The sequence below is a fragment of the Euwallacea similis genome, chromosome 7 (assembly GCF_039881205.1).
Source record: "Euwallacea similis isolate ESF13 chromosome 7, ESF131.1, whole genome shotgun sequence".
Lineage (NCBI taxonomy): Eukaryota > Metazoa > Arthropoda > Insecta > Coleoptera > Curculionidae > Euwallacea > Euwallacea similis.
Genome location: NC_089615.1, coordinates 7,036,543 through 7,056,184, shown reverse-complemented (window position 1 = coordinate 7,056,184; position 19,642 = coordinate 7,036,543). Strand labels below are relative to the sequence as shown.

General features: G+C 31.0%; 3 protein-coding genes and 1 long non-coding RNA gene across 8 annotated transcripts; 2 read left to right on the top strand and 2 right to left on the bottom strand.

Annotated features, from left to right (window-relative positions):
* The first annotated feature begins 75 nt into the window (after positions 1–75).
* On the top strand, positions 76–4,330 carry LOC136409838 (caspase-3-like). Of its 3 annotated transcripts, none has more exons than XM_066391647.1 (8): positions 76–243; positions 938–1,000; positions 1,256–1,341; positions 1,945–2,250; positions 2,304–2,446; positions 2,504–2,763; positions 2,854–2,951; positions 3,251–4,330. In XM_066391647.1, exons 1-8 carry the CDS (start codon positions 182–184, stop codon positions 3,457–3,459), a joined length of 1,227 nt encoding a protein of 408 aa, XP_066247744.1. In that variant the 5' UTR covers positions 76–181; the 3' UTR covers positions 3,460–4,330. The 3 variants fall into 3 exon arrangements, with proteins under 3 accessions (XP_066247744.1, XP_066247743.1, XP_066247745.1); XM_066391646.1 differs by having other exon boundaries at positions 935–1,000; XM_066391648.1 differs by lacking the exon at positions 938–1,000.
* A 667-nt stretch (positions 4,331–4,997) lies between these two features.
* LOC136410005 (uncharacterized) lies at positions 4,998–9,142 on the bottom strand. 2 transcript variants are annotated; one of them, XM_066391899.1, is made up of 7 exons: positions 8,952–9,142; positions 8,729–8,890; positions 8,140–8,394; positions 7,864–7,977; positions 7,560–7,784; positions 7,351–7,502; positions 4,998–6,739 (listed from the first exon to the last, which is right to left on the bottom strand). In XM_066391899.1, exons 2-7 carry the CDS (start codon positions 8,864–8,866, stop codon positions 6,541–6,543), a joined length of 1,083 nt encoding a protein of 360 aa, XP_066247996.1. In that variant the 5' UTR covers positions 8,867–8,890; positions 8,952–9,142; the 3' UTR covers positions 4,998–6,540. The 2 variants fall into 2 exon arrangements, with proteins under 2 accessions (XP_066247996.1, XP_066247995.1); XM_066391898.1 differs by having other exon boundaries at positions 8,729–9,142.
* A 371-nt stretch (positions 9,143–9,513) lies between these two features.
* LOC136410027 (uncharacterized) lies at positions 9,514–11,789 on the bottom strand. The gene is made up of 3 exons (XR_010752210.1): positions 10,754–11,789; positions 9,840–9,887; positions 9,514–9,643 (listed from the first exon to the last, which is right to left on the bottom strand). It is a non-coding gene; the product is annotated as an uncharacterized lncRNA (long non-coding RNA).
* A 490-nt stretch (positions 11,790–12,279) lies between these two features.
* Myd88 (myeloid differentiation primary response protein MyD88) lies at positions 12,280–18,705 on the top strand. Of its 2 annotated transcripts, XM_066391789.1 has the most exons (8): positions 12,280–12,507; positions 13,010–13,209; positions 13,630–13,921; positions 13,981–14,072; positions 14,482–14,674; positions 15,105–15,164; positions 15,772–15,981; positions 16,460–18,705. In XM_066391789.1, exons 1-8 carry the CDS (start codon positions 12,377–12,379, stop codon positions 16,680–16,682), a joined length of 1,401 nt encoding a protein of 466 aa, XP_066247886.1. In that variant the 5' UTR covers positions 12,280–12,376; the 3' UTR covers positions 16,683–18,705. The 2 variants fall into 2 exon arrangements, with proteins under 2 accessions (XP_066247886.1, XP_066247887.1); XM_066391790.1 differs by lacking the exon at positions 15,105–15,164 and having other exon boundaries at positions 12,281–12,507.
* The last annotated feature ends 937 nt before the right edge of the window (positions 18,706–19,642 follow it).

Genomic DNA, 19,642 nt, shown 5'->3' with positions numbered 1-19,642 from the left:
CAACCCTACTTTGCCTACTTATACTTGTCAGTTTTCAAATTTTATCAGTTCATCATGCATTCTTATCAAGTTTGCTTTGGTTTGCGGTCATTGTTTTTCTTCAAGTAGATGGTAGTACTTAGAAGGTTTTAGTGAAATTTTAGGCAACATCTAGTACTTGTAGTTCATTTTTTATTAAATTATGTTTTCTAGATTTAAAAATAAGAACAAGAAGGAGGAAAAGGTGGACAGTAGTACTTCTGGGTGAGTCATATGATATCTTTGTTATAGTAACTGACAATTGTTTATGTAGTTTTATTACTACTTAATGTTGTTGTGGGTTATATGTGGCACCACCCATCAACATAGCCCTTTTTAGAAGGGATATTCCAGTTCAGACTGATCTCCTATGAGAACCAGCCAATACAATTGGTTGAAAATCAACTGATAGGAATCAATGCAATTTAGATTTTTGTTTGGCAGAACCCTGTTTACTACCAGCAACTCAATGATACAGGTAGTACACCTACCTAGTACTTTACTGAAAATTCACAAGGAGACCATATTAAAAACAATTAATTTTCCAGTTCTATTTTCAAGCTTAAGACATTTTATCAAAAATTCAAAATTGGTTTTCCATTATTTCATTATTTGAAATTTGGGACATGAAAAGGGATAATGAAACATCAAGTGATATGCTGGTATTCATACTACTAGCAAAAGTTAAAAAAAATCTTTGTGATGTTAAAGGCTGTAAACAGTCTTCAAAATGAGCATCACTGACTCACCTAGTGGATTTGTAGATGCCTGAAACACAGGCATTTCTAAAAGAGCCTTAAGCTTGCCAGAAAGATGTTTCCTTTGAGTTTATTTTAATTGTGCACATTCCTACTTAATTACCACTTACAAGTTTAGAATTAATAGTTATAATTTTCTTTACTCTGACTAATTTCAGTAGCAATTCTACCTACCAGGAGTTTACCAGTGTGCAAAAAAGTAAGAATGGAACCACAATAACAAGGTACATACTTTGATGTGTGCAGATATTTACAAGATGTCTGGTCTATTTACCAACATTAATAAATTTGGCTACCACTAGGGGAGCTACTATTAAAAAAAAAAATGGTTTGAAATTTGGGAGAGATCTACCAATTTAGTAACATTCTAATAATTTTCATATGTTCTTGTCACTATCATTGTCTTGGAACAATGTGTATGAACCATTTTTTCCTGTATGATAAAGTCAAAATGATATTCATTACTTTTCCATTTTCAGTTTCTCTAGACAAGAATCCAAGATCAGCAGCTCCAAGCACACTTCACAACACACCAGCCATACAGTTACCCATTCTAGTTCAGCAGGTATGCAAGAAGAAGTTGATGGGTAATGTGGGTTAGCATTAAAAACATAGTTCCATGTAAATAGTAATTCACTGTTTACTCTAATTATAATTGTTAAAAATTTGATTTTAAATATAGCACTAAATATAAATTTTCCAGTTCAATACCAATTTGCAGCAAAATGTAACTGCTAAGTGCTTGCAAACCACTTAATTGAAAAATGATTTTACTTTCAATTAGTATAATTTTGAAATTCTATATCTGTTATGATTTCTATAATATTACTGGTCTTTTAGAAGTTTGGGATACTGTGTACACAAATATTCATTAGTTTTCAGCTTCATTTCCATCCTTGTCTGATCATTATTTGGCAAAGATCATTCATGCACCATGTCAATTTTTGATGATCATAATTCAGTGGGCAGAGAAGCTGTTAGGTCCATCTCAATTTTTGATCGTAAATTCGATCGTAAAAATATTTAAATCGTAAATTCGGAGATAGCCCTCTATTTATTTATATTTCCATTATAAATACAAATAACCCTGATATATGACTATGTCAAGCATACCCTTGAAATGTGATAATATGTTGCAACTATAATTATTTTTGTTGATTTTCCTCAGGTACAATCCCTCTGAATGATGCATTAGCGTTTCCCTTTGAACCAAATTCATATGCCTCTTTGCAAAGTCAGAATCAACACAGACCTTCACACCTCACTGCAACTAGCAATTATTCAGCCAGAATAAACCCAGCTAATGGCCCGCTGGAAGCTCATCCCTCTTGGAATTTTATTAGGAGCACCATTTCACCTTTGTCCACATCACAGCCCATTAATAACAATTCCTCTGCCTGTTCTGTTACTAATATTACCAATACCAACAATGATAGCATTGTCCCAACTTACAAGCATTACCGTACAAAATTAGGTATGGACTTGATAACTAGATTTGTTTTTGTCTGTGAAATGAATTGATTTCAGGAAAGGCATTAATAATCAATAACATCAAATTTATGGACGAGAAGGAGGAACGCCAAGGAGCTGAGAAAGACTCCCGAGATTTAGAAAATCTGTTAAAAAAACTAAATTTTGAAGTGAAACAGAAACGAAACTTACCAGGAAAGGTACCTACCTTAAAGTTATCTTTCAAAATGATGATCTTAGAGTTTGTTTTTATGTAGGCTATTAGTGCTGCAGTGAAAGAATTTAGTAAATCAAGCTTCGACAAACATGACATTTCTGTAGTTGTGGTGATGAGTCATGGCAACAATTATACGCAAGATGGTGGCAAAATTACCCCAGTGAGAGGAGGTTTCACGCAAATAATCGGTATCGACAACGTACCTGTTTTAGCTGACGATATTATCGACTTTTTTACACTGGGAAATTATCATCAAAGTTTGAAAGGAAAGCCAAAGATTTTTATTTTTCAGTGTTGCAGGTACTAATAAATTTTTTCATTAACTTTCGAGTTGTAGCTTGGTATATATGACCAGTTCCTGTAATATTTAATTCTGCGGTTAATTTTTAGAGGAAAGAAAGATCAAGAAGTGCACCACGATGCTGCGCCAATCAGAAAGCAAATTAAAGAGTACTCCGATGTGCTGATCGCCTTTTCCACTCTACCAGGTAAGAAAATTATTACATTAATGAGATCAAATAGTAAGCAGTCAATTGTCAGAAATATTGAAGCGGTCAATGTCGTGAAGGTTGTTTTTGATCTAGGATTTCTATTCATTTATAAAGTCGTTATTAATAAATTATTAGCACTGTATATTGTCGCAAATTAGATGTCACGCCGAATTCTTGAAAAATACTCCATTATCTATGCGTTTCTAACAAATTAGTTCTCAATTTGTTACTGTGAAATTTATAACACACAGAAATACTAAAGTGAGAGAGAAAAATTTTACTATTGTATTTTCCAGGGTATTTATCGAATCGCAACCCAATACATGGAACGTGGTATATTCAAAGTTTATGCCAAGTATTTGAAAAGTACTACCGACAATATCATATCGAGGACATGCTGAAACTCGTTGATGAAGAGTTGTCTAATAAACATCCTAATTGGACCCAAACTTCTACTTACGAAAATCGAGGATTTAAAGCATGCTATTTATATAAAAATGTGTAATGTTTATTCCTTATGTAGTAAACACAACAAACATCTCAACGGGTGAAATCAACTATGTTTCATTCCAACATAACTTAAAACAATTTCAATTTCTCATCATAAGTATATGGGGAAGCAATGTTCCTATTTTATTAAATACACATAATTAAGTGTTATTTGTTTTATACTATTTTACCATTTAAATAGGTAGGTATCTGCCAACCATATTTAAGGTCAAGTTTGTTAGTTTTTGTGTTTATTTAGTTTATTAGTAATTATAGCATTATAATATTTCATACAAGTGCTCAAAGTTACTAGAAGCTGTGTTAAAAAGTGTCCAAAAAGTTAGATTAGAGTGCTTTGTAAGTCCTGGTGCTCCGTAAAAAACTAGTATATTAACTTAAAAGTCTGTGTTAGCTCAAAATTAGATATGTGACAGGTATGGTTAATTGGGTATGGCCAAATTATGTGTTTAAGACCCAGTTTTTCAAACTTCTAATAATTTTTCCAGAAAGATCATTTCCATAGAAATGGAGAATTTGATTAATAATTTGCTTTAATTTCGTCGTTTCTTTCAAAATTATCCTGTTGGCAAAGTTATAAGGAGTTTGAAAAATTAAACTGGGCCTTAGGGTCCATAAGCTAAAGTCCTGGTCACTTTATCAATAGAAAAAAATAGATAAAAACATTTAAATCAGTATATTGATCTATTTTGTGGTTTCCATGGATATATCTTTAAGGTAAAGCTGTCAATATATTGATATAGAGGCGTTAGAATTGTATTATCAATGTCATGATGAGTATTGTTAGAATTTTTAAGTATATTATAATACTACTTATACGTCTAGTATGCATTTAATGGAAACTTTATTTTATACTACCTATATCGTTATTCATAAATCAGCAAAGAAATAAAGCATACCTAATAAGTAATTGATTTTATTTACTTAAACAGTCCAGACTTCATACAACACAAGCTATCATAAATTGCAAATTTAAACTACTTACCTGTTTACTCAAAAAATTATTGAAAATCACGGAGTAATTCTTAAACACAGTGAAAATATCAATAATTCCTACAAAATTTTCACGCCTAAATTTCATTTTAATTTAGGGAACATAAAGTTGTCAAAATTTCAGAGGTACGTTGAAGAAAAAGGCTTATGAATATTGTTGTCTCCTACTTCTAGAATGCAACTTCATTGAATGTATTCTTGAAATAAAGCAATCTTATTTACATATACAGAAGTTGAAGTAAAAGCGTTTTACATTTTGCAGATTTTTTTGTGAATTTTATGCCCTAAAATGTAAAAGTAGCTTTATGCTCGCAAACGGAGTCAGGACGTATAGGAAATACTATATCATGCATCAAAGGTGTAACATTCATCGTTATGGTCCGATTACTAGATACTTTCTTTCTGTGACTAAAGGGATGAAACCATCTTTCCATCTGATATTGCTACTCCGTAGCTTGTGTAATGTAGGTAGCTTTGATGTAACAAAAATAAAAAATTCATAGCTATACCAATTAAATAGTAAATGAGAAATAATCATTTTTTAAATTAGTATATTTTAACGTTATTTAACAGCCGTTATATCAAAGATCAGGTAAGGAATGACACGATTGTAAACAAACTCTAACTCCACAATTACAAACATTCTACAATTAGTTTAAGTAACGAGTGTTCGAAAAATAATTCTCACGTTTATTAATAAATTATTATTATTTTCTTCGCAATTCATCCATTTTAGCAGTTAAAATTTTAACAAAAACATCAAAATGAATTAGGTAATATAGGAATTATTTTTTCAAACACTCAAACATTAACATACTTAAGTAATAATTAAATATTGCTAATTTTAGTGGATGTCTACGCATCTGATAATTATGCTTATTTACATATACAACGCTTAAAATAAGAAAGATGAAATTTTTTACTTATTTAAATTTAACCAAATTTATTAATCAAATTTTGAGCTTAGCAAATATAAATATGCTAAAGGCGACATTTCATAAACGAACTTTTACGTCTATAAATAGGATCTTTTTTTTAATACAGCGTTTTTGCAATTACTATTCCGACTTTACAGAAAACTTTAAATTTTGAGCATACACGATCACTACATTTGATTACGGTTTGCAGCTCTAATAGGTGACAATTCTGAAAAATAGTTATTATACGGAACACTATTTTATTAAAAAAATAGCACACGAATGATATCACTGTTGCTACGGATCACATAATAAACGTGCGAATAAAGGGGCAATATTATAAATATACTTTTAACATTATGTCAGTTTCCATAGATACCAATCTTACCAATACTAATGCTTCATTTCAACGTTTCTATATAGAAATTAGCTTATATTTAAAGTATAGCACATTAATAATTCTGCCTTAAAACATCCATACTGTCACTGCTTATAATTATTCAGATAATAATTTTTAATAACAAAATAACATAGTGAGTTTTTGCAAAAACGCCAAATTTTTTAGCTATCGATAAATTAAGATTTTTAGACTTACTAAATTCAAATATGTTCACAAGCACTAAATTATAAAAGATGTTTCGGAATATGTAGGTAATCTCTCGGATTCAAATAGAATGCATTAAAATAACATAAGTTCCCATACTTGTCTGTCCTAGAGGGAAGCTAGACATGTTACAGAGATTTCGGCCTTTGAAGGGCATAGTCTGAGATCGATATTTTTTGAAAAACTTTTATACTACTGGATGATTTAAATTAATATTTTATAGTAAGATAAAAAACATGGGAACTTTTCATGTTATTTTAACGTATTCTGTATGAATCCAGGAGATAATTCACATATTTTAACACACCCTGTGTATCTTAATAAAATGTTACCACTAAATAAGTATCACACAGTATATTTTTGGTTGCAGTACTAAGGCCGGTTGAATATTGTATATAGGTTTGATTAGGGAGGCAATACTGGAACTCTAAATGGCAATTTTATCGGTCTCAATAACTAATTTTTATCGTGTCTGCAATCGAATTAATCCTTCGAGCCCAATGTGATTTCCATTTCTTTTCAAACCCACAAAACCAGCCATCCTAACTTTTAAATTTGCTTAGACTTAACTCATTAGTTGTAAATGGCCGTCGGTAGTGGAGTTCTGCTCTAGTTCCCTCAAGATTGCGTCGGCCCTACGCAGCGGAACTTCAGTGAAGAAACTCATCGGTTTTCTAAACGAGTACTCATTGCTAATGAACTTGTAGCGTAGTCCTAACACTATGTTTAAAGCTGAAGCATCATAAAAATGGCATCCAGAATATCTAAGGAAAAAATATATATGGAATATTTTTATTAACTACATACAACTATTATATTATTTTTAGATTTCCCATTATTTCGAGCTAGAGGTTAATTTCATAGAAACCTATTAAAATTTAGCTGTATGGAGCGTCTTTAAATTTTATTTTCAGGCTAATTTCGATATTCGAAGTGTTGGACAATATTCATTTTAAAATTCTTGAAATCACCAAATGATTTTCAGAGATTTTTTCAGAATATAGCTTTATGTGAGAGGGTGACAAGAAAAACGTATAAAATCAAGTGACTTCGATAAAGGTGTATTCTGTTCATATAAACAAGATAGATTTTTGCTCTTTTTTCAAAAAGATGTTAAGTAAAGTGTTTTGCTCTTCACCTCCTCATCTTGCAGATATTTTTTCTAAAATTTGCGGCGATTTTTGGACATACCTTTATATGTTTCAAGGCGATTAAAAATTTCTTTGTGAAAGAATTAAGATAGTTCCATCTACTTAACATGACTTAACATTTTTAGCGCCAATATCTGACATCCGTGAAACATGTACTTGGAATTCGATCGATTTTGAAAGTATCTTAAGAAGAAAGTTTCTTAAAATTGAAAAAAAAACCGCACCTATAAGAGGGTTTTTTGTCGAATTTACATCCTGCTGATTGTGCACCAATAGGAAAAATACAGTCTTGCGTTAAAGCGCATTGTACCCAAGGCAACATAATTTCAGTATGCACCTCTTTAGTATTGATCAAGAACAAAACATCTGCTCGAACCTACAACCACAATTGAAATTAATTTCAGCTTCCATCCCATTTGATTCAAATATTTACCATTTGTAAAAACTGAAAATTTTCAGCATCAGTCCGAAAATATTCAAACATTTTTTTATGTGTTAAACTTGTGACTGGATTCTTGGTTTTAAATGGAAAGGCTAATACACCTTGTTTCAGTACTTTCTTTTCATAGAGATCTGTAATCATGGAATGAGTTACATTATGCATAAAACGATAGCTGCATTCAATAAAGAAGATGGCACCAGTACGGCTTAATGCTTCCTGAAAGAAAGGTATTATTTGAGCTGATAATTGATAAGGTTAAAGTAAAATTCAACACATCTAAAATTAAAAATCTTACCTCAATCACAATCGGTCTATAAGCATGTAAAATTTCGTCTTGAATGTGTGAAGGAAAATCGTACAGGTCTAAAGTTATTATTTGGCATCTTGTGCTGTTGCAGTAGTTTTGTAACTGAAATTATATAAATATTAACAAAAAAGTATGTTTTCCATGTTTTTATTTAATTGTAAAGTAAATTTTCATTACCTTCTATTTTACAATTAAAGAAAAAATGGGATATAAGTAGTTAAAAAAATACAGCTGATTATGTAGTTATTTATTAATCTCACTTACAATTTTTAAACCATAGTCACTCAATCCTAAGTTATAAATTAAAATAGTATTATTTGGAAATACTCTAGGCACATTAGCAATGAGCCCCACAGCCTGACTTTCTTGCCCTTCAAGTACATATGTTACTATAACAGGCAATGAGGTGTTTTTCCATATATTCTTGGGATACAACCTTGGGTTATCAGTAAATCCTAAGACATCAAGGAGCTTTTCATCTGCCACTAAAGTTTTGGTTTCTGCGTCTCTTAAGTTATCCTAATAATTGGAGAAGTATTATCAATGAAGAAGAAAGAAATAAGATAGGGTCAATTGACAGTATTACTACTGTATCTCAAAAGAGCAGTACTAAAATACTAATGTATGACAAGGAATCAACTACACTAGAAGAAAAAGTAAGATATGTAATATATTTTTGGAACTTCAGCATTCATGCATTTAAGTAATAAAGCATTTGCAGTTCCATGTTAAATAAAGTAACTATTTTTAAATCATTCAGGAATTTATTCTGTGATTTTTGGAGTCCCAAAAAGTCTTCTTTTTCCATCACTACAAACCTCAAAAGGTCAAAAATATTAAAAATAACTCTTACCTTAAAACTCTGAATCTGTTCATTTGTGCTCGTAACAATGTTTTGTATGGTTTCCGGCTTATGTTGGCCAAACATAATAAATGCTAAACTTATAGTCACAATCACACATAGCGTTATTAACAGGTTTTTAGTCCTCATTTAGGGTTCACCGTTTCTGACTACCTATTTAAATTTAATGAACAATGCATATAACTAGCGCTTGACTAGGGCGCCGACTGCATACCTTTCAAGTTGAATCATGTTTAATATTGTATTGTATGCATTAAAACTAGAACTACCTTGAAATAAATTAATATGTTCATGTTTACACTATTTACCACATTTTTATAATATATGACCTATGTTTATCATTCCAAATAAACCAACAAAATTTAAATCTAAATAATATATTGAGGTTATAAGATACATATACAATAAGAAAAATAAATGGCGTTTGTATTGATCTTTGACAAAAGACTTTTGACGGATGTACAATAATAAGTACTTTTAAAATGCAATAACTTCTTATTACTCTGTCTTATACTATATGAAACTCAATGACGTACACATTTTTATGATAAGGGATGATTTCTCATGTTTACTGACCCCTAAAACTAACTCTATAGTTTGTAGGGTGGCATGTTTTTAGGGGTTGATTTAATCAAAATTAATTATTCAGGGAAACATTTTTATTCGTCACACACAGCTCGCCTGACACAACAGCCTTACTCATAAAATCGAATTTACTAAAACACTTAAATTTTAATCATTATACTAGTAAAATCAGTAATAATTTGATATCACTAGGGCTTTGAAAAACCTTCATAGCGTATATTGTTCAAACATTATTTAATATTATAATGTGCAGCTTTAAAAATAGGACCGGCTAAATGCCTTACCACTGTCGCTGCTACAGGTGACGTCAGCCTGTCAAATCTAAAAAAGGAGTATCCTTTATGATGAGTGAAGCAAAGACATTGAAAAGGCTGTTCCACTAATAGCTATTCGATGTTATTAGTGAGGGCAAGTAATTTTCATAGTATAACTCAAGACACCGTATAAATAGGGATCGTTATATCTTTAGATAGAAACTTTTACTGTGAATTACTGACAAGAAAATAGAGAAACTTACATCTCTTCCAAATGATATTAACTGAGGCTGGACACCAGGAATAATTCTCTGAAATAAAAATAATGTAATGCTTTAAGGTAGTTTCCTCTTTAAGCAAATTATTGAAACAAAACAACAACAAATCAGTGACCAAGTTATCAAATATTTCCATAACAGGGATAACTAAATAAGTCATTATGTAAATTTGTTTTCCATTATTTTACAAATAAGTAATTGATACTTGTATTACTTTTAAGTAATATTTAGACTGCACAACATATCAGACAATAGGAAACCTGCAAATTAAAATAATCACATAAGGAAAATATGTTTTACGGAAACTAATTAAAAATTAATATTTTGTTAAACTTTTTAAAAATCAGATTTTTAAATTGCAGCCATAAATTACAATCACAGAAAATTCAGATGGAAATTCTTATTATCATTTCATTAAAGAAAGAAAAAATAAACAAAATAATATTATCAATATACATATCAATAGTCAAGCCACCTTTATACTTTCAATTACTTCAAGAGACATTTTTATGGACGAACCTGAAAATTAAAAATAAATTTTAGGTCAACACCAAAGATTTTACAGTGTATATATCTAAATATTTTTTCAATCAGTAAAAAAATTATCTACATTTTATTTAGGTTTCAAATGTCTTAGACATCACTTTAAAATTTAGCTAGCTATGTATGGGTATAATGAAATGGCATTAGGAATTTAATTAGATGTTAACATATTCAAATAAATGACCCATTTAGCACTCAGTACTCTCACATATATCTGCAAAAACAAATTGTCATTTCGCTGTTCATAATTCAAATAAGTCACATTAACCAGTGCATTATTAATGTATTCATTATCAGAACACTCTTTATTACTAAACATTTATTCCATATACGGACTTTTAAACAAAAATTCTTACCTTATTTTAAATGCAGCCCAATGGTGCAATCAAGAAATTCAATCGGCCTACCTTAACTAAACTGAGTCCAATCATAACAAACCTTTCAAACTTCAACTTGTCAAATCTGCAATGCAATGATACAAACTTTTAATAGTTGTTGCAAGAAAACTAGAGATATTGTGGCAATATTAATGTTGTAAAGTTCAGCTTAATATTATCAACATAAGTAGATTCAGTCATATCCTTGTTTATTAAAATTCATCACAAATGTACAGGGCCCATGAAATTAAGTGGCCAGCTTGAAACAATAATATTTTCAATAAAAACTAAATAAATTTTCTATACAAAACAATCATCCATGAACTGCATACTTTAATAATGGAAAAACTATAAGTTCAGTAAAATATAAGTACTGATTTGCTTTATTTCTGAGACTTGTTTTTGTGGTTCATTGTTTTTTAGTATGCCGCATTTGGGCTGTGAACTACATTAATTGTAGATATCCCACAGATATAAAAATTATAGAACTTTGGCCTGAAATGCTTTAAAAATTGAATAATAAATATACTTAATTTATTTTAAAAAGATTAATTCCTTATAATATACAAACAATAAAAAATAGAATCTGTGTACATAGGAAAAAATTCCTTAAAACCCTTTTTCTTAATCATGCATCATTTATGTAAAGAAAGGTTCAGAAGTACAAGAAAGTGTAGGAGTGCCCTCATCAAACCAAACATAAGGTGGTTATCAAAGGTGTTGTATGTCTCAATACATTATGTGAAGCATTCTTAAAAATAACTAACTTTACTTATGTTACCCTAACTATCCGCAGTTAGCACTGACAAAACAAAGCTGGACGCTCTAATCTACTGAACAATCCACAGAAAATATACTTGCAAGAGAAGTGTCCCTGTCTCAGTTAACTTTCAAAATATTTAATACACTATTGATATTATAGAGACACTAATATAAATCAGAAATTTTCAATGATTTCAAATTACATCTAGGTAAATTTTGAACATACGAACGAGACACATGTTTTATCATGATATTAAAATTATTGCAAAAATGCAGGTTTTGAATTGAAAATCTTTATTGCAAACGTACACTCGATATTTGGAGTGTTACAAATAACTTCATAGATGTACAAAAAAAAACCGAGATGATAAGGAGAATTGTAAAGTTCCTGAACACTTACATCTTGAGATAAATTAAAACAAGATAGAAGGCAATTAAGAAAATGGTTGTAACGCTGTGATGGTATTACGGTGGACAATTGGAAGCGGGGATGCCAGATTTTCTTGTGTAACGCGTTCGTCTATAGGTGTCAGGTACACTCTAGTAGTATTTGTCATTTGTCATGACATCAAATGAAATGTCACTATATTTTTTATTTATATATTTATTGTCATTTTTTTTATAAATTGTATTATTGTATATTTTATTATTTTCCATTGTGAAAAAGTAGTTTTAATTGTTATGAATTATGTCGCGTGAGTGTGATTCTAAACTCTAAGTCACCGATTGAAATTGGCGATTAGCTACATCTGATGATTTAATTTAAGGACGCATTATTAAGCATGGATAAATGTATTTTTCTTGTCTAGCTCTTCAAGGTCATAACTGAAATTGAGCCAAATGGACCCTTCCCAATTTGAAACTATCAATTCAATTAGTATTTTGGCATTAAGGGACCCCACCTGGAGGATTATTTCCAGCTTGCTGAATCCCATAAAGTTGATTCCAACAGAGGATCGAAGATTGAGGAGGTATGTAGCACAATTCTTCATACACATTGAAGGGCAAATCTCCATTATAAACCTTTTTTAAAATAGCTATGGTGGTGATGAAGGGTGAAGGGTGGTCAGCTATCAACCGTAGATCTGGATGTAAAAAACAATTTCCAATATTTCATTAAAAGTGAGGCATTTTTTGACCAGAAGGTTGGCATGTATTAGATCATTGGTTAACATACTATTTGCTTTGGAATTTTGCATTAATTTGTGGTCCAAAACTGATTGTCTTTGCTTTACATATTAAGTGACTTTAATGTGTCCTAGCTTTAAATTTTTAAAATTATTGTAGAACTCATTTGTAACAGGAATTCTCCTGTGTTTACTGCAGTTAAATATAAATTTGCATTTATCATATGCATTAAAGGTCTAAACTCTAAATTTTTAATGCAACCTTTTTGACCTCACTGTATAAACCTAACTTACACGAAGGTCAGTTTGTCTTCCTTATGTAGAATTTTATCTGATTTTCTTCCAGAGATTGGCGTGGGTTGGCTGAATTATGTGGCATATCAGGTGCAAGAATTCCAAGCCTTTCAAATGATGTTGATCCTACTAGAAGTGTTCTGAAATTATGGCATGAACAGTTAAAAGCCGAAGCCACCATAGAAAACTTCTTAAATCATTTGGAGGAAATTAACAGATTTGATGTAAAAGATGATATAAGTGCATTAATAGGTAAGAAATTTACTCCTAAGACAACAATTAGTGTCATCTTACTATTGTTATATATAAGGTATTTTAAAATTATGTGGCACTATTAGGCATATATTCTCTAGTAAAAAATAAAGAACAAAGTTCATATAAGCAAGTGCCTGATCTTGATCGAAAAAATAGATCAAGCACAATAAAATAAAAACATAATTTTTTCTTAATTTTTAACACCCTGTAACTGCTTTTAATTGAGATTGGACTCACGCTTATATGAACTTTGCTCTTTATTTTGTATCAACAAATACATACCTCAAATAGTGTGTACAATTCTGAAATACCATAAATAATATAGCTAATAATAGCTATAAATATTCTTGATTTAAAGCGGCACAAAAACACTTGAAACAATGATGCTTTTGTTGTTCATTCACTGTTATCTTTCAGCTGAAGACATAAAAATTTACAAGGAACAGCGACAAAATGGAGAAAGAGTTATACAAATTGCTGCTGACATCGACAATCAGATATTAACAACAGACGATGTTAATAATATTCATGAAGGTTTGGAACCGCAACGGTATGACGCGTTCGTTTTATTTGATGACGACGATATTCAGTTTGCTACCGAATTAATTGCAAATTTGGAGGAAAAAGGTCTAAAATTATGTGTCAAAGAGAGAGATTTAGTGGGTGGTAGGTGTGAGCACGATGCCGTCATTAGATTAATTGCTGAAAGGTCAGCGCCGTGTTTTTAGGGTTTAGACAATTATAGTAACCATATTAAAAATGTTTTAGATGTGGACGGGTTATTGTCATTGTATCATCTGCATTTCTACAAAGCAATGCAAACAAATTCTTCTATAGTTTGGCACAATCTATATCAATAGGTAAGATTTAAAATGATTACCTTGATTTGCAATGCATGCAATTTTTTCTATTGATCAGTAATGATCGGTTTTAAATGATGAAAATTCAAAAGGCACGCATTCGTCTTTGCAAGAGTTTGAGGTCAAATTTGACTAATAATTTATCTTGTATCAAAAGTTTAAAGTTTGCTAACCATTAATTATTATTGTAGAAACTTACCAAATTTCATGGCTAGTCATGAAAATATATATGAATATAGTACGAATGTTAATAATGGCGTGTTGATATTAGTTGTTTGCTATATCTATTGATTCGACTATTCATGACAAGGAATCACACGATTAAATTTTTTAGTTTTTTATTAAGTTCGATATTCGCTAATTTTGATCAAGTGTCTTATTAGCATTGCTTATACTTACTTCATTGTAGAACAAATGTATCGCAAGATTATTCCCTGCATATATAAAGACTGTGGTGTCTTGCCGCCGGAGTTAAATTGTTACTTTAAGTTGGATTTTCGAAGGTCAGGAAGTATGTGGAATTTCTGGGACAAATTGAGGGACTCAATTATTGCTACAGATCCCGATAAGAGAAGAGCCAAATTGAGTTTACCAGAAAACAGGTATGAATTTGATGAGTATTCAGGTTATTGCTAGTTAAGCAACGAGATGTGTAGACTAAATTGCGAAAAGAAATAATAGTGAAAATAAGTGTTTCCAGTTTCTGATATAATCTAGGACTACAGGGTGTCAAATTTTAATTTAAAAAAAAAAGAAATTGTAGGACTCTCAGAGCTTATGAGATGTTTAGCTCAAATTTAGAATATACCTAGTTTTAGGGGCTACATCATTAGATATGTCAATTGATTGTAGGAATCTACCGGTTGTTGCTTTTTCTAGAATCAAGCCTCCTTTTCTTCATTCAAATTTATTTGTGCTCGACATTACCAAACTCGCTTGCAGCTCAATCTCAAATTATCGTCTCGCTCGTAACATGCTTTCTTATTTCCGTAATGTAATGTACTACTCGTTTGAAGGAGAAATTTGTTTCAGTTTATTTCGAGGGACGGATACAGTTAATGTAGAGTTGACTCCGTTAAATGCACTTACAAGGTAAGGCCAGCTATCAAATACTTTATTCAGTTTTAAACTTAATACATAAAGTGTGGTTTAGTATGGAACTTTTATTGAAAAAATATAGAAAAGAGAAGAGTATTGTGTGGCCCCGCATTTTTACCTAAAAAAAAGAAGACGTTTATAAATTGAACAAGGTATTCACGTTTTTAAAGAAAGTAATAGTCGGTTGCACTCCATAAAAAAGTTGAAGATAGCAAAAGGGTTAATGATCTTATAGAAAATATCTTTAATTAATTTTGGTGTAAAATGTCTCGTTCTACAATCTGTAGAACTAATCTGCTACAAAAAAACCCTGGCACCCTGTATACCCAGAATGCTTCAGATAAGCAGTGGTAATATGAAATTCCAGTTATCTGCTAGATCTAGAGATTAATTTGATCGTATTTAAATGTTGAGTTAAATTTTTCAGATGTCATTACATTATCCAACTAGGTACAATTAGTTACTGACTTCACTATAGTTGAAAAATTATCCTCTCTTTGTTATTGCTACTTAGCATTGTACAAATGTAATATACATATAATATATTTTTCCTGAGTAATGATTATTCGATATAAGTAGTATTAAGTGTCGTTTCTTGAAGGTCTGAGTCAAGTTCCCTTCAAAGATCATGTGTAACTTCGCACATATCACAAACTGTAAAATTCAGCAGTAATAGCATGAGCAATTTGCCTAACACTGAAGTGCCTGAGGATAACATTGTGCCTTCTACTAGCACCAATAGTTTAGGACGGTACGTGGATAATACCGTCAGAGATAGGAACATGTTATCTATGTTGAAAAGAGTCAAAAAGTGAGTACTTACACTTATTTGTTATACCAAAACCCTCAATTTGTTCCATAAACTATGTTTGATAAATGTTACTCAAATTTCAGTCGAAATTGGGTGGATATATTTTGAAACATGGTATAATTTGATTAGTTTTAATTATTATTTTTATGACACCTATTGTTCAGGGTTGATAAATAATTTGCCCTGCTGGACTACAAATATTTATAGTCCGGTAGCGTATAAAACATCCTTAATTGACAAAAATTTCTATTTAAACTTGGTATTTTATTTGTCAGAGTTGTATAGATGGATTTTTGATGCCCCAAGGTAAAAGTGGTACTCGCATGTTTCCTAAACTTAATTAATTTTTAATACATGGTATTGTGTTTCAATCAGAGTATAAAATGAATTTATGTATCTTCTTTAAATGGTTTTTAACTTTGCTCGTTTTTAAATGACGGCACTATAGAAAATACAATATCACTTCTAAATATTTCAGTTGGGTTCCCAAATCGAGAGACAAAACCCGAATAGCTATAGCTAATAATACACAAATAAACAAACCTCCTGACGTGGACGGTGACCAGCAATCTCAATCCCGGTATCAGGTAGAAGAGAGTATCGTGAAAGAGAACTCAAAATCCAAGAATAAGGACAAAGAAAAGAAGAAGAAATTCAGTTTCAGGTGGAGCAAGAAAAAAGTCGCTTTAGCTGCCGCTTAATTACATTTGGAAATAGCGAATTAATTGGCAAGTCCAGGTGAAACTGCACGCAGAAACGCACCGAAGAGCAGAATTGCGCTGTAAGGTGCTGAGTACCTTTACTGGTCATTTTATAGGTGACCCAAAGACAGCCTTTATTGTTAATGTGATATATATTGCAAGTCCAGATAAAATAGATTGCTTATAAACATTTTCAATCTTCCTAATATTTGATTTATTTTTTTGGCTTGATACCGCATTAGTAACTTTCAATGAATTAATTTTGCAGTTTTAAGCCGATGCTTGTAGTTCTATCATATGACAAGTTTAGTCGAATATCTGATCTGCCATTCTAGACCTATTTTTTAACCTTGAAGTCATTTTAGAACTTATCGTTAGTCTTATTAGTCAATTTGAAAACCAAGTTATCTTTAGCATACGTACGATTAAGCGAAACTACGCTTGATAGTTTAGTTATTGAGATAAATATTTTTCGTGAATATTTTTAATTAATTTTTGGAAAAATACACATTTTGTTGTATTTAGTCAATATTGCCTACTTCCAGTTACTGTTTTTGCATTTATATTTACTGGTTCAAAAAAAATATGGGTATTAAAGATATAATCTAACTGTGTACACTAACTGTGTGTACAGTTCGCTGGGAAATTTGAAAACGTAGTACAGGGCTCCGCTTGAAAAAAGTCCACATGTTAAGCTGAGAGAAGGCTGGTCATGTGTGTATAGACCGATTACCAAAAATTATTTAAGGTGATGTGTGTAAATTTAATTGGTATTTCTATGTTGCCAGAAAGTTGCCCAAATGTTATAAAGTAATTAATTAGTGAATTTCGTTCACGTACGAAGGCTTAAAAGACGACTCTCACAGAAAAAAATCACCTGGGGTAAGGTTCGGCGACCGGGGAGGCTATAAAATTCATCCATCTCATCCAATCCACCTACTTGGAAATTGACAGTTAAGTGGTCTCGAACTGGACAACTAAAATGGGATAGAGCACTATCGTTTAAAAACCACATTACTTGACGTATATTTAGATTCAAATCTAGCAATACTGGTAAATTTTGTAGCAAAAAATTCAGATAGTTTGCACCTGTCATGCTATCCGGTAAAAAGAAGGAGCCGATAAGCATGTCTTTAATCACTTTAGCTCAAATATTAAGAGAAATATACCGTTTCTTGTAAAAGTTGCTTCGTCGATAACCAAAACGTGTCTTGTAAAATGCTCGTCATGTTCATGTTGTTGTAAAAGCCATTGACAAAACTGCACTCTCTGGGGATGATCACGAAACTTAGGGCGTCATAAGGATACAGTTGCTCTTGCCGTAGCGTGCACCAAACTTTCATTTGACTAACACCAATCTGTCTTGCAACTTCTCGTGTACTAGTTGTGTGAAATCATTGTCGATCAAATTAATAATTTCCTCTGCAACTTCAAGCATTTGAAGCGGTCTACCTCTAAGAGCGTGTCTTCCCCGATTTTTTCTTAGTTCTCCGGAATCTTGAGCTCTTTGAATTAAACGCACAAATGTAACTGGTCTGGGGTGAACACGTAATGAGAAACGTTCGGAATAAACACGCGAAGCTGTATCAGCATTCGGATGGCATTCCCCATAAATTAATATTATCATATCAAAAAGATGTGTAAGTAAAGTTTTGGTATATTTGTCCGCAGCTAACATTGCTCAATAGATACCAAATAATCATGTCGAGACATTAAAATAATTACCACTGACGACAATAATATGGATATCTTTTTGCATTTAAGAACAAACTGTCTACAATGATAAACTCAGTATAAGAGTATTTAATCTATAACCTTTGTGTCAAAAATAGTAACAAATAAATGATGATTAATAATAAAGTCCAAATCAATTTGCTTTTCCTCCTTGTATCATCAAATTTTCAAACTTCTCTGCTGTCTTCTGTGTGATGTTTACATTTAGATAAATTGCTTCATAATATTATGTTTGTATATAAAATTGTGAATCGAATAATGAATAAAATTCAGTATCGTTTATATAAAAGTTGCTTTAATTATTCCCATACCAACGGTTTTTTTTTTATTTTGGAAACCAGAGTGGTATCTCGCTAAAAATAAATATATTATAGAAGCACATTTGAAAGAATTGCCTCCTTTCTTCTCTACCCTATTATATCCTGGATGTTAATGTAAATAGTTGTGTTTTTTAAATTGATGAGAAATAAGGGTTTTATATAAACTTATGTCCGAAATCTCCTTTTAAATTATCTCCTAATTATAATGAAAAATAATGAGATTTGTGGAAAATTGAAATTAAAAAGTTCTAAAAGGTTTTTACTTAAGTAGATTCTGTTTTCTAAGTTCTATTAATACCATTTTTATCAAGATAAATAGTTTAAATGATCCAGTGTACAACCCCAACATTTGGAAATGGATAATTTAGAAGGGAACACTTTTGGACATCAGTATATACGAATTAATACCCTTACTTTGCCTCCTAATTAAGTAATTATTCTTCTTAAGTGTTACCTCCTAAAGTTCTTCATATATTATTATGCTTCTAAAAGAAAGCGCAAAATTGTGTTTTTATGAGGAATTATACTTATTCGCGCTGAGCGCGGACATCAATTTTGCTGCTTCCTTACCGTTAGCGAAAAAATATAAGAGTCGGTATTTAAGCTTATAAAAAACTATAATGGAAATGTGGTTTTAGTTTTCATCCATCTATTACTATAACTTGAGAAAAAATTAAAAAGGAAATTTGAATAAAAAATAAATTCCGAAATTTATATTTTTTCGAAATAACTAAAAACTATTTTGTAGATATGTTTGCACCTTTAAATTACTCATTTGAATGTGCAAATTTTCTCCTATTTATCCAAGTCTATATCTATTACTGTTTACGAGGTTACCATGCTGAACCTCCTTGCCTTAAAAAAAGCAAACTACACCACTGGATTCTATGGCAATCGCTTTATGGT

Bases quoted from the DNA above. Each gene is read 5' to 3' on its own strand.
- LOC136409838 (XM_066391646.1), top strand. From the start codon at position 182: ATGTTTTCTAGATTTAAAAATAAGAACAAGAAGGAGGAAAAGGTGGAC. The intron at 2,251-2,303 runs GTATGGACTTGA...AATTGATTTCAG, and splicing joins GCATTACCGTACAAAATTAG to GAAAGGCATTAATAATCAAT. The intron at 2,764-2,853 runs GTACTAATAAAT...GTTAATTTTTAG, and splicing joins TTTATTTTTCAGTGTTGCAG to AGGAAAGAAAGATCAAGAAG.
- LOC136410005 (XM_066391898.1), bottom strand. From the start codon at position 8,866: ATGAGGACTAAAAACCTGTTAATAACGCTATGTGTGATTGTGACTATA. The intron at 8,395-8,728 runs GTAAGAGTTATT...TCCAATTATTAG, and splicing joins AACAGATTCAGAGTTTTAAG to GATAACTTAAGAGACGCAGA. The intron at 7,503-7,559 runs GTAAATATTTGA...TTGTGGTTGTAG, and splicing joins ATTTTCAGTTTTTACAAATG to GTTCGAGCAGATGTTTTGTT.
- Myd88 (XM_066391789.1), top strand. From the start codon at position 12,377: ATGGACCCTTCCCAATTTGAAACTATCAATTCAATTAGTATTTTGGCA. The intron at 12,508-13,009 runs GTATGTAGCACA...ATTTTCTTCCAG, and splicing joins GAGGATCGAAGATTGAGGAG to AGATTGGCGTGGGTTGGCTG. The intron at 14,675-15,104 runs GTATGAATTTGA...AATTTGTTTCAG, and splicing joins TTGAGTTTACCAGAAAACAG to TTTATTTCGAGGGACGGATA.